General features: G+C 37.4%; 1 protein-coding gene across 1 annotated transcript in view; it reads left to right on the top strand.

Moving 5' to 3' along the window:
- Positions 1 to 252: 252 nt before the first annotated feature.
- Positions 253 to 14,476, top strand: part of nudcd1 (NudC domain containing 1) — a 28,630-nt gene continuing 14,406 nt past the window's right edge. The window contains exons 1-5 of the mRNA XM_046834935.1: positions 253 to 489; positions 3,433 to 3,587; positions 6,673 to 6,861; positions 7,360 to 7,546; positions 9,335 to 9,523. Of these exons, the coding sequence (XP_046690891.1) occupies positions 375 to 489; positions 3,433 to 3,587; positions 6,673 to 6,861; positions 7,360 to 7,546; positions 9,335 to 9,523 (835 nt within the window). The 5' untranslated portion in view covers positions 253 to 374. The remainder of the gene's footprint in view (positions 490 to 3,432; positions 3,588 to 6,672; positions 6,862 to 7,359; positions 7,547 to 9,334; positions 9,524 to 14,476) is intronic.

Genomic DNA, 14,476 nt, shown 5'->3' with positions numbered 1-14,476 from the left:
TGCATATGTTAACCGGAGGGAAACAGTTAAAATCATGGTTCCGGTTCAGGTCCGAGGCATCTTGGAGAGGCGAGTTTTTGTGAAATAACTTTCCGGGATAATTTCAAATAGTAGTTAGTTTGAGATAACTTGCATAGTCAAGTATTAATGGCGTATATCAATAATTTTACAAATAAAAAGACACAATGCGGTATCGAATCCAAAGGCATGAATTCCTATAGGCGCAGTAGGGCCGCGCTACTTCATTTCCCAGGGTTCATAGTGCGCGAGCAGGCGGTCCGGCTTGAAAGCTTGAGCGGAAGCACGAGTTTCAGTTGCACGTCTAATGTTGTGATAATTTCTCAGCTTCAGTAATATTTTGTTTTATAAGGATTATGGCGTATCCGAATTGCTCTCTGAAAGTGAACAAAGATCTACTGGATCCCAGCTTTGAAAGTTACATACTCTCTCTAGACTCAATCCCATGCTATAATGTAGAGCTGGATGCAGGTGAGGGATGAAAATTAATTTAATTTCAATTTTTATTCGACTTTAATTTAACCAAAGGAAGCATTAAATTAAAAGAGTAATACTTCATGTGATTAAATGAGCTGTTGCTGAAATTTTGTGGGGTGTGTGTGTGTGTGTGTGTGTGTGTGTGTGTGTGTGTGTGTGTGTCCCCTTAAGTTTACCCCATCAGTTTATTCCAGGAGAATGTGTTAATTCCATAAAGTATCTTAATGTGTATACTATATTATTACGTTAAAGCATATGCAAAAGACATTTACTTAACATTTGTGGAAGGAGTCTCCACTGTCAGCACTTCGCTTTATAGTTTTTGTCTTTTCTTAGTGACATACTGTTCTGTTTGTTTATCAAATCAAACACTTTATATATTATAAAATCATTATACATAAAATCCAAGTCTGAAATTAGCACATTAGAGTTTTTGTTTGTAAACACACATTCATGTTCCTTTTGTGTATATACTACAAACTTGGTACAAGGCAAAAACCTTGGGTGTGTTTTGGAGCAGGAAAGGAGACTTTGAGACTTAATCCGGGTGAAAGGAAAACTAAACCAACATGGCTACTATTCCATACATCAACACCATACACAGCCACAGTGGATCATCCGTCTCCATACCACCCTGTCCTCTACATCTTCCTTGTTCACCCCAACCAACTGCATGTCTTCCCTCAACACATCCATAAACCTCCTCCTTGGTCTTCCTCTTTTCCTCCTTCCTGGCAGCACCATCCTCGGCATTCTCCTACCGATATCCCCCATGTCCCTCCTCTGTACATGTCCACACCATCTCAATCTCACCTCCCTCACCTTGTCTCCAAAATGTCCTACATGCGCTGTCTCTCTAATAAACTTATTTCTAGTCCTGTCCATCCTCATCACTCCCAACGAAAACCTCAACATCTTCAGCTCTGCTCCCTCCAGCTCCACCTCCTGTCTTTTACTCAATTCCACTGTCTCTAAACCATACAACATCGCAGGTCTCACCACAGTCCTATAAACTTTCCCTTTCACTCTTGCAGATACTCTTCTATCACATATCACTCCTGCTTTCACTCTTCTCCACCCACTCCACCCTGCCTGCACTCTTTTCTTCACTTCTCTAACACACTCTCCATTACTTTGCACTTTTGACCCCAGGTACCTGAACTCCTCCACCTTCTCCACCTCTTCTCCCTGCAACCGTGCCACTCCACTGCTCTCCCTCTCATTCACACACATGCACTCTGTCTTACACCTACTGACTCTCATTCCCCTTCTCTCCAGCGTGTACCTACAGCTCTCCATGCTCTTCTCAACCTGCTCCCTACTCTCACCACAAATCACAATATCATCCACAATCATCATAGTTCAAGGAGACTCCTCTCTGACCTTGTCCGTCAACCTGCCCATCACCACTGCAAACAGGAAAGGGCTCAGAGCCACACCATGGGAGAACAGTTTAACACCCACCTCCCTGACCGTACTCCTTTTTACTTGGTCCTCACCTAAATCCTATTGAACTGCTCTGGGATGAATTGGATCATACGGTCAGGAAATGACGAACACCTTTGGCAAGTTTCATCAAACAAAAGGAACATGCACATGTCTCTCAAAAACCATAAAAATCTCAGTATGGCTGGTTTGTAGCTGGAACTGCTTCATAAGTGTTTTTTGTTTTTTTACTGGAAAAGCAAATGCAAAGCTGTTTTAGCATTTTATATTTTTATTTTAAAAATTGTAATCTTTTTAGCAGCATATCTGAAGGTTGGTAAATATGCTAAAAAATATATACTTTTTTTTATTAAAGACAACATTTCTGTTTGTGTACTGACTAACATCCTAACATGCTGGACTTCTGATCAGAAGGTTGAGAGTTCAAATCTCAGCCAAGCTTCCTCTCCTGTGCCCTTAAACAAGACCCTTAACCCTGAACTGCAAAGTAGAATTGTAAATGCCATAAATGTAAATAAAATTTAAGCTTTTTCAGGCAAAATCAATTGTTCTTAGACCACAGATATAAAGTTTGGGGACCCAACACTGTAATTAAATTAAATAATGTTAAATTGCTGCAGTTTTATTACTATTGAACACCTTTAGGATGATTTTTTAACGCTGTCTGCACCCCAGGCCTTCTCACCCTACATCAAACCTGACTTTACCAACACTCAACAACATCTATGGAACAACTTCCAAGAAGATTATAGGTTATTATAACAGCAAATGGGGACAAATTTTGTAATGGAATATTCAAAGAGCATGTACCAATCTTATGCTCAGATCTCCACAAACCTTTTTTCCCATGTAGTGTAGTGGCTCCATACCATAATTTTGGCTTCAGTATAATACCAGAATGTAATTCTGACAAATAACCAGCCTCAAAAATAAGTGAATTAAAAACAATTTGATAAAAAATTGTAAAAATCGATTAAAAAAGTATATAATATATAATAATAGTAAAAAAAAAGTATATAATATATAAGTAAAACAATAACAAAAATATTGAAATCTTTTTATCTTTACAGTGAAAAACAAAATGTCCTAAAATGTAACAAAAAACCTACTAAGATCAATGGTTACATTTTGCCTTTATAGAAAAAAAAATGCAACTAAAGTAACAATTAATACATTTGCATATCTTTACCGTTTCTTAACGGTTTCGCAGCAATTTGGGAAGCACTGCCGCCTACAGGTCAAATTCAGAACAGCAGCGTATGAAATGAATTCAGCAAAATTACGATATCGTACTGTTTAAAATTATATAATACTGTATACCGGTATTTGTATAATACTGTATATACCGGTATACCGCGCATACCAAATTCAAAACAGTCATTGGTGCTTTTCTAGCTTTTATATTAGGAGGTTGGTCTATTCCATGGTTTCTTAATAAATCTCTTTTTATCATTATATTGTTAAAAATAATCTTTTCTGTTTTTCTTGTAGGGGTGGCAGAGGTGAAACTGAAAGACACCCAGTACACTCTGGACCACATGAAGGCTTTCGGCATGTACAATTACCTCCACAAGGATCCCTGGTACGAAGAGTGTGTGTACTTTATTGACTGCAAGGGAAGAGTGCTGAATCTGAAGGTCACATTGGTGAGTATTTTAAGCAGCATATAATGAATGTAATGATCAGCACTAAGACTGTAGCGGAAACATGGAAACCCAAGAACATGCTATTGATTTGTGCTGTAATTAGCAGAAATAATCCATTAGACTACGAGACTTTTAATTATATATACTGTGTGTGTGTGTTAAAACTTATAACACGTTTATATAACGTTGCATTTTTGAGTGAGGTTTTGATGAATAAATGGATGGATGGGTGGACGTACGGATGGAGGGATGGACATACAGATGGGTGAATGATACTCTATTTATTTTCTCAGACAGGCTCATTAATGAGTTTTTTACATCATTCGGTGTCTCTACAAACATTAACTGAAGCACTTGAACTGAATCTGCATGATGTTTTGCGTATTTCTTTGTTTGGCTGATTAGATAACTGCAACAATGTGCTGGGGTACATTGGTGGAACAACCCCATAGAGCCCAGAAAACATACATAAACTACCTTTAGCATTTTGTAGAATCAAGCATGTAAGTGAAATGTACATTTTAATAAAGGCAACCATTCTTCACAGTGAATGATTTACATGTATCCTGCTGATAGCTGCAATTTTTCACAGCTTTCTTTTGCTTATATTTTTCCAAGGATGCTAATGTTAGTGGGCACTGTATTAAAGACAAATAGTGCTATACAGAATGCATTACAACCAACTGAATACTTTTACAGTCTCTTCAGGAATACTAAGTAAACCATTGCTTTCTTCTTCTCTTTAATGGCCATTGTAATGTAAGTTTAGTTAAATAAACAAAGAAACAAATATTAACAGAGCAATTGTTCTTTTTTTATTTATAAATTAATAGATCAGTAATTACATAATTGTAAGTATCCATGAGCTCTTTACTTATTTTGAGCATTTACCAAACTATTAAGATGTTTATAATATATATTTTTTTTATATTGTATAAAATATATTTTTTTTGTTTGTTTGTTTGGCTAATGAATATTATTCATTACTATCACTAGATGGCGCACAAACGTAATGTTGTATGTCCAAATTATATAGTACAGTATTAGATTTAGTTGAATTTAGATGAGCAGTTGGATCAATTACTGTTGGACTTATATCAGAAGGTTGTAAGTTCAAATCCCAGCATCCCCAAGCTGCTACTGCTGGGCGTTTGAGCAAGGCCCTTAACCCTTTACTGCCGGGTTGTATAAAGGAGCCATTCTGGATAAGGGCATCTGGCGAATGATCAAATGTAAATCACTAATAATAATAATCTCTGAAAGCAAAATACAAAGAAAATCGATTTTCTTGTGCATTTTTTACGCTTTAATTACCAGCAGTGTAAAATTATATAATATGGAGAATGAATGCTGTAATTATACACTAATTATCCCTCTGAGTTCTTTCATTTACTCTGAATGGATCAGAAGTTCGTAATTTACACAATGAACAGTCAGTCATTTGGAGAAACCCACAAAGAAAAGGTGAATAGAAAAACACATGATGCTTTAGATAATGTTGCCTGTCTGCCTACAGACACATCGAACTGTTACCAAAATCACTGTTATGAATATGAGGTGAATTGAGCCCTTTTTACAAGACAACTTATTTTTTTAAAGAAAAAATTCATAATAAATCGGTCACATGTCTCTATCTTGAGGTGTACTAAATGCTCTGCCTTCACTATCCAGGAAGCTTTTGACTGCTTTAAGAAGAGCACCAAGCATTTATATATCTATTCTCATACTTGAAATGCTGCAAATCTTTCCCATGAAGATCGAATGAACGATATAATACAGTATGCATATGCGTTAAATTACTGTAATTTAATACTCTCAATTCAGAGATTCCAGCCAATCAGATTCGAGCATTCATACTGACCATGGTATAAAATAAGTGATCATTGGATTATCTATTTACCAACTAACCAGATATAAGGTATATTATATTGTATGTTTTGGATTTGGTGATTTGATCATGTCGCCGTGTGTTTTACTACCTAATTTTGTTTTATGATTTTCAAAATATAATACAATTTTGGGGGAAAACGGCAAAAATGGAACACGTGCAGCTTTTAATGGTCTTAGCAAGTCACTTAGCAAAACATCTAAAATTCATGCTTTTAGTTTGTTAGTCTCAATCGCAGAAAGAAGGTTCCCTGGTGGTCTAGTGGTTAGGATACGGCACTCCCACCGCTGAGGCCCGGGTTTGATCCCCGGTCAGGGAACCAACCCCAGCCACCCTTAGTGCCGGTCCCAACCCTGGATAAATTGGGGAGGGTTACGTTAGAAAGGGCATCCAGCGTAAAAATGTGCCAAATCAAAACATGCGGAGGATCAGCTGTGGCGACCCCTAATGGGAGAAGCTGAAAGAAAGTTTTAGTCTCAATCGCAGAAAGAATCAAATCATAGATCCCAGGCATTGGAGGCTAAGCATCAACTTTAATTTGCAGTCCATTCATTCTCGTTGTTGATTAATTAATTTAGTCAAACAGGCATTGAGTGGATATTTATTTTGTCTATATTAATATTAAAAATATCACTACATTAAATTTATATTATTATGTAATTTTGCATTTGAACCAATCGGGGCTTGAATGCAGGTAAGACATATAACTGCCAAAAACTGCAATCTACAGAACCATTAAAAACGTTTAGGATTTTCATTCTGTTTACATACAGTAATTTGTTATTGTATTCTCATACATGTGCAGATTATCTGATTATAATGGTATAGTATTTACAGTTAATCCTCTTATTTACTGGCTACATAAATGATGTTTTATATCACAGCCAGGCTTAGAGTTAGTTACTCTGTAAAAGCTCAAGACTCACTTCAGATCTGCAGGAGCTCATATTTTTGTAATAATCTCATCTACATGAACACGCTGAGCACCGCAGTGACTCATGGAACCTAGAGAGGCGATTGGCTGCTGCGATGCCTAGCAACAGGACAACAAATTTAAGTCATATAAAACAAATAATCTTTGATTGTAAGGAAGAGCTGGTTGTGTTTGCTATACTCATTGTTAAAATCCCCTCTCAGCAGATATTCAGTGTGAACCTAATCCTCTGAGAATAATTATCTTCCACCTTCTCGCTATAGGACACGGCCCTGGGGAAACCTCGAGAGGTGTTTCGGATGACCGCTGACCGCAGCGGACATGAGGACGAAAGGCTTTGTGCTTCTCTGAGTCTGACCTCTGCTACCTGGGCTGCTCTCTCGGACGGGGCCGGAACTCTGACCCTGTTACGCACTGGCAACCGAGGAGAGAGCTCTCAGCTAAAGTGGGAAGTAAGAGCGAACCCTCTCATGATACAGTATATATATAATAGATTTCTCACTCAAGCAAAAAAAAAGGTGTGCTCCGGAGCGCAAGGTCCTGAGTTCAAATCCCAACCCCATCATAACGCTATTCCTGCACCATTGAGCAATGCTCTTAACCCTTGTTAAGATGCTCTGGATAGCAAAATGGCATAAATGTAAATGTTAGTAGTTTCACTACTTATTATAATTGACCGCTTCATGAGGACTGACAAATAACCCTATGTTATCTTACTCAATACAGGTCAGTGTATTGACCCAGCCAGATGTCAGGCTTTGAGATGTCAGGCTAGAAGATGTTAGGAGAGATCCGATTTGTGTGAATTGTGTGTGTCTGGTGTGAATTTTTTTTTTTTTTTTTTTACATTTTAGCTAAGCACAGCCTTATGAGCATGATGTAATGTTTCTATTATTCTTATGAGTCACCCTTTATGAATATGAATATTGAAAGATTCTGATTCTCCTCAGCCCATGTTCAGCGAATCTTTCGGGGAGCCTTTCATCATCCTGAACAGCGTTTCACACGTCCAGGCAGGGGTTCAAGGGTTCCACGCAATCGAGCTTCTGCTGCTTCGTATCCAAAAAGATCCTGACGACACCAAAGGCAGTGGGTTTTTCACTACACTCGAGTGGGTTACAGTCCACAACTCTGCTGGTGAGCAAGATGAGGTTTCAATGTAGATTGTCCACTTAACTGTGTAGAAATGTGTGTATTTTCCATGAGTGTTGCAAAATGTAACATTGGGAAGCTTTGATTCAAGAAAGTCCAGCTGAATTTCTGGAATGGATTTTCTTTAATATGTCTAGATACCACGTTTACTAGACATTTGCTAGTCTGTGTGTTTCGAAATGTAAGTTGTGCTCACATACTGTAACAATTGTTTACTTGCAGATCCTGTTAAAAGTTTGGAAACCCTTAGTCTTTTATGTTTTTTGAGACACATGCATGTTCCTTTCTTTATTTGCAACAAACTAGGTAAAAGGCAAAAAAAATTCGCTAGACGGATCAATCCAAATGAGATGTTTTTGGCTCTAACTTTTGTAAGATGGAGAGATGTTAGCAGACTGCCTCACACCTCATCCCCACAATCAAACATGGAGGTGGAAGCCTAATGGTTTGTGGTTGTTTTGGAGATTGGTTGGAGATTTATTCCAGGTGAAAGGAAAAACTGTATCAACATTCCATATTTTAACACCATGCATTTGGATGAACTGAGGCTAATTGGAACCAACTTCACCTTAAATTCAAGACAGTGAACCGAAGCATATGTCCAAGATCTGTAAATGTTATGTAGGGGCAAGCAGTGGGCTGGACTGTTATCTATCATGAAATGGCCTGCCCAGGCACCCCACCTAAATCCTATTGATCTGCACTGGGATTATCTGAATTGCAAGGTCAGAATCCAGCTAGTGATCACCTTTTGGCAAGTTTTACAAAAGACATGGTATTTTAGCTGAATGTCTGGAGAAATGAACTGTCAGTTTGCCAAGAGTGTGTAAAGATGCTTAATGCTAAGAGAGGCTTTTTGGAATGAAAATAAAGTGTATCATCTGTGCATTTATATATTTGTTTGTTCAAAGTAAATCTTACCGTTACTTTACCTTGTTTGTTGCATGGAAACAAAAGGAACATGGAGATGTCTTTCAAAAACTATAAAAGACAAGGTGTTTCCAAACATAAGCTCAGTTTTTACCAGATTGATTAAAGCAGCCACGTGTGTAAGGTTCAAGTTAATAAGACTTGGTATAAAACAATGCTTTGTATTATGCTATAGGGTGGAAAGTCAGTATTGTACAGCGTGTACTAGGTCGATTCAAAATTGTTTGCTAACAATAAGATGACAATCCTCTTTCGTAGGGACTGACAGCTGCAGAGAAGTGAAGGGTAGAGATAATAGACCTCATTTATGAAGCTTGAGATGAACAAAATGATTCATCTTTCGTAGAGGCATTTACACAATAAAATGGACTATTCATGAAAATTTAATCCCTGGAAAGCTAATGTCAGCTAATGACGCCCTAATGTCTGATTGTCTCGCTTCAAATAGTACAAGAGATGAGATTCTGTAAAAATTTTACACTGACTTCGATGTCAAGATTAAATTGCGTATTATTACATATTTATTGTAAAAAAATTAAATTGAGATCTTTACGTGTAAATGGTTTCTTTTTATTCATTTATTTGAGGGGTTGATCCAGAACAAGAAATATATACAAATAATAAATACTATATATAAATATATAGAACATTAACCTTTGTAGTAAAACAGAAAATAGAATGAACAATTAGTCTATGGTAACTGCATATGGTATGGTAACATCTGCACCCGCTTATCAGACTATCACAGTTCACTTCACACGTGCCTATAGCGTGTTTAGGTTTGTGTTATAACGCAAAGCAATTTACAGTTAAGTTGAGGCTAATTGAATTGAATTTGTGCAGGTCAAGAAAAGAAGTATGAAGTGAGTAAGAGGAGGTTGATGAAGGGCAAGTCAGTGCCTCACTATGCTGCCGTGGAGCCTCAGGGCAAAGGGGTGATGGTGGCTTCAGAAAAACCCTTCACCTTTACGCAGGTGGATGGTGCTCCTCTGGAGGACACACCACCTGAAGACATGGAAGTGGAAAAAACAGGTATGTGGTATTGATTATTAGTATGTACGGTGTGCGTCAGTGCGCAGGATACGATGATACTGGTGTGAGGAGTTAACACTTATGATTTCAGTGAAGGCTGAGGTGTCAAGCAGAATAAGTGCACCAGGACACTGATGTACATGCCAACAATCTGTTGCATGCCACTGAGCACCGGATTGAGATTTTTGTTTGACGTTGCAGTAGATGATTTTTCATCCCCTCGTAATGAAACATTCTCACACCATTTTCATCACTCCCACTGTGCCGAGAGAGAAAAATATAATAAATCATTGAGAAGAGGGAAGACTCGGTCAGTTACCATTTATCCATCATTTTGGATGATCCATACCGACACAAAATGTAAAATGTGTGTGTGTGTGAGCACTTTGATCACTTAATCTATAAAGAACCACATTTTGGTTCATGTGCTCATTCCCCAAAGTGTTTTAATTAATTTCTGAGAAAGTGCAAAGCTGCTCTCGATCAGCATGCTGTATACTCTTGACCATTAAGCATCCACTCTTTCATCAGGCAGCCCATTTCTGAGCCTCAAGACAAGTTCAAAGAGAAATGGCATTAGCATTTTTTTTTTATTTGGCCACACCAAATGATGACTTGAGTCTGAATTTGAGTATCCGTATTTCTTTATACAACTCGAGCAAGCCTTTTTAGACTCGTCCACATTTTGTGAGACAGAAGATTAAACTTGGGGGAAATGTAAATGTGCTCAGCGTCCTTGAGTTGGTCTCCATAGAAACTAGAGAAGAAATCATAGACATGATTCAAAACAAACCACTACAGAAAGAGGAAAAACGCAACAAGAGAAAACCATGCGGCTTCCTTTGTTAAGCTTTATTTTACATTCATTCTTTCACGTAGCCACTGTAGATATCATTCTACATGCACTATAGAGCTCAAAACAATCAATCCAAGGTATGTTTCGTTGCTCATTTTGTTTTTGAATTCTCTGTAACCCTTTGTATCATACATGAGGCATGAGTGTGTTGAGGTTACAGTGGATGGCCAGTTTGTCAGGTAATAATGAAATATATCTGTCCCCAAGGGCAGAAAATAATTAATAGACAAAGAAGTTATCCCTGCAAGCAAGCAATCCCTCAACAGATAAATTAACACCTATGACGGTACATTAACACCTACAGTGTTTATCTCAGCCCATGTGGACACAGTGGAAGCAGTTACATTTCATTGAGCTCTCTGGATGTTCTCGTGTATGTACGTGTTAAAAGAAAGTGTGAAAGTACTGTACATACATTTCACCCATGCAGGAAACCGTTTTTGTTCAAAGAAACCATCAGATGACCAGACTCTATTCTGGTTACTGCTTCATTTAGGGGTTTCTGTGTGAGAGGAACGTATCAGTTGTTGAAGATTTCACCAGGTTGGTGAATTTGATTAAATGTTAACTTCAGGCAGCAATTTAATTGTATATGTGCTGCATGTCGATTGGATTTTTGCAAATGTACACACTGCAATATGTGAAAATAAGATAAAAGATCAAATTTGCCACATTTTTAGATACAAACTGACTGATATTTTGTCATTGATAAGATCTAAGTGCTCCTAAAGTCTGTGGCTAAGAGGACAGTGGTACCAGAATGGTATTGGGTATTATATTTGAGAAAATAATAAGGGATTGGTGTATTCCCAATTGATATAGCACTTTTGGAATTATTTGAGTATTCAGAGCATTTAATGGTTCTTTCATGTCTATGCATAGCGATAGCAACCATGCAAGGGGATTATTTGCTCAGCAGGAGCAGTCAAAGTTTCAGTGTTTAATCTAACCTTTAATTAATTTATGTATATTCATGCAAATTCCTCGGTTCCTGAGCCTGGTTAATAGTCTAGATCGAAAACCGAGAGCACTGAAAAGCAATTAGACAGCAGGTAATACGTCCAAGGAACCAAGCATAAAGGATCAAATGTATGTACATTCTGGGGGTGAAAGTATAATGAGTCTTTTCTCAACAAAAGAATTGCAGATCAAGTCAGGACCTGCTGCACGGTAATACACCTAATGCACTAATTAGAAATGGGTTTTGCAGCAAAAATGGACCTGAAGTATCCCTTTTTTTTTTTTTTTTTTTTTTTTTACAAAAAAGGTAACATTTAAATCTACATATTTTAATAGCTTTACATTTTGATTGATTTAAATAATTAAGCGTTTGGGTAAACTTGCAGTCATTTCTCATTCTTTTTCTTTTTTCTTTTGTGTAATATGCCAAAATGTCAGTGGTGTTCCATTCACTTTTAATGGTCTCCCACAGACTGGCTGTCAACAAGATGTATTAATATGAAGTGACTAACTCTGAACAATCTGCAGCAATTTGTGACAAGAACCAATGCTCCGATTTCTTAATTCCCTCTCGGAGATTCATTCACCAACAACCTGTGACACAAATAAATAGACACAGTGTCCCACTGCTTTAATTGTACGTGTTCGCATTTTACACGCAACTCACGTACTAGCATACATTTAAAGAAAAAACATTTTCTGCACATATGTTTTTTTTTTTTTTACAATTGTTTATTTTTTAATGTACATATTCGTGATTTATCTGTCTAAAACTATTTTTTTGCATTGCAAGGTCAATCTATTTCAGTATCTCTCTTTGTGTATTCAGTGCTTGTTGATTAGCCTGCATTGAGTCCATAATCCATTTCAGTGGTTTTCATTTCCAGTGATTTTTTCAGTCAAGCCCTGCTTTGCTAATTAAAACAAAACAAAAAAATTAAATAAAACAAAAGCTTCAGATGTCCTTCAGAGCCCCTTTTTCTAGCATAGAAGTGTTTTTTTTTTAAGCTCCAGAGGTTAGATGGCTGCAAAGTCCATTGTAGATTGACTGGATTCCCGAAGATTTCTGGAATCTCCTCCATTGACACCTGGGCACTATACGTCCTCTCTGTCTGTACCTCAATATTTGGCTTTAGAGACTCTTTAGCTGTTGGTAGAGCACCACTTTATTGTCATGCTCCTGAATGGGAGTTGCACTTTATTATTGTGGCCATAAAGGGCAGTGATGCTCATATTTTGTGGCACCTTTAACCAAATGCAGAAAAAATGGCTGATCTACTTCACCATAATAGCCAAGGTAGAATTTCAATCTGGTAGATCTAGATCTTGTCTTTATCTGGATGCCTGGATTTCTCTTATATGTTGTCCCAAGTGAGCACAGTAAACCAACAAATTGTTGTAGCTGGACTGTTTGACACTTCTGTCACATCTGATTTTCAAAATGATCAGAAACCTTGACTTCCTCTCACTCTGTACCTCAGAATCTTGGCCCTAGAGACTTTGGTGCTGGTAGATTCTCAAATAGAGCCACTGGTTGAACAACACCTCCTATGATCTGATTTCAATAACTCAACAGTCAAGCTCCTGAGGGGTAGTTGCACTTTATTCTTATGGCCATAAAGGACAATAATGCTCGTTTTCTTTTTATCTAACAACCCTAACCAATTGTAGAGGAAGTGGTGATTTGCCCATTCCTCCAATTAACTGCTGTTTACTCGTTGTGCTCCTCTGTCCCTCAAGTTGCTCTAGACAGGCCACTCTGTATGGAATTTGGATTTCTATATCTCTGAGGTGGAATTGGTACTTGAGTACTTAACTCCCCCTTAATTTTATAGCCACTTTTGGTTCTCTCTTACCCTGTAGCTTAGGCTGATAACCCTTGCTGTCATGTTGCTATCTATCTGGGCTGCCTGCTGCCTTTCCAGTCATCATCGTCCTCTTTTTTTTTTTTGTTGCCTGGGCCAGTTAAAGGTGGTGGTAGCATTTATCTTGCCATATATTTCAGTTGGCATATCAGTGATGGGTTACTCTTACTCTGCACTCTACAATACACACTCTACACACTTACTCTACACACTCTACACCAGGGGTCACCAACATGGTGCCCACAAGGACCACATGAGTTGCCCGTGGGACTTTTCTAAAAATAGCTCACCATAGCCCCACTTACCAGTGAGCTGCATCTAATTTTTTTTGTTGCTATTCTTTTTGAAATCACACTCGCATTGGTGTGAATTTGAAAATGACCATATTAAAATATAGATGACTAGAAATAGATGAATATCATTCATTATTAATAATAACATATTAAAGGTAAATTAAGCAGATTTGTTATTTTATAAGTGTGTATCAAACTGGTAGCCCTTCACATTAATCGTTACCCAAGAAGTAGCTCTCCGTTTCAAAAAGGTTTGGTGACCCCTGCTCTATACACTTACTCTACACTGTTACCATTTGGAAATTTCCAGACTGTATTTCTATATTTTAGTCTAGGATTTGCCCTCTGTTTGAAAACAAAGTCGATTTCAATCTTACTGAATCTAATCTAAAGATGTATGATAGCTTTTAGCGAAATGAATAAATTGGATTTACTTTAAAGGACAAAAACAAGGTTTTATAGGCTGGTGCCAGTTGTGGTTTTTATTATGTTCATTGAATTTAAATTTGTTGTTCTTTCATCAGAGGGAAAAAATAGATATTTTAATACATTACAGTAAAATTGGGAAGTCGTAGCTCAGTGGATAAGACACAGGACTTCTGATTTAAAGGTTGTGAATTCAAATCCCAACAACACCAAGCTTCCATTGCTACGCCTTTATTGCTCGGTTGAATCAATGCGATTACCGTTAGTCGTTCTGAATGCAATACATGTCAATGTAAATGTTTGTTGGATCATCACCATGTAAGAACCCTGATTATGTTTATAATATTGCTGCATGCTTACAATAGCGATCTTTGATTATCAGTTTAGAACTGGAAAATCTGTAATGATTTACAATGCAATGACATAACCCTTTACTTTCCGTCATCATCCATTGGTCAGTCCAGAACGTGCTAGATGCTGAATAGACACCCTCTGAAAATCTCTGAAATCCAGGCTTTTGTGTTCTGCTTTTAAACATGTAAACATTTTATTT

Source organism: Silurus meridionalis, chromosome 22 (genome assembly GCF_014805685.1).
Source record: "Silurus meridionalis isolate SWU-2019-XX chromosome 22, ASM1480568v1, whole genome shotgun sequence".
NCBI classification, from domain to species: Eukaryota; Metazoa; Chordata; class Actinopteri; order Siluriformes; family Siluridae; genus Silurus; species Silurus meridionalis.
The sequence above is the reverse complement of the archived record's forward strand: the minus strand, read 5'-3'. Positions and strand labels throughout refer to the sequence as shown.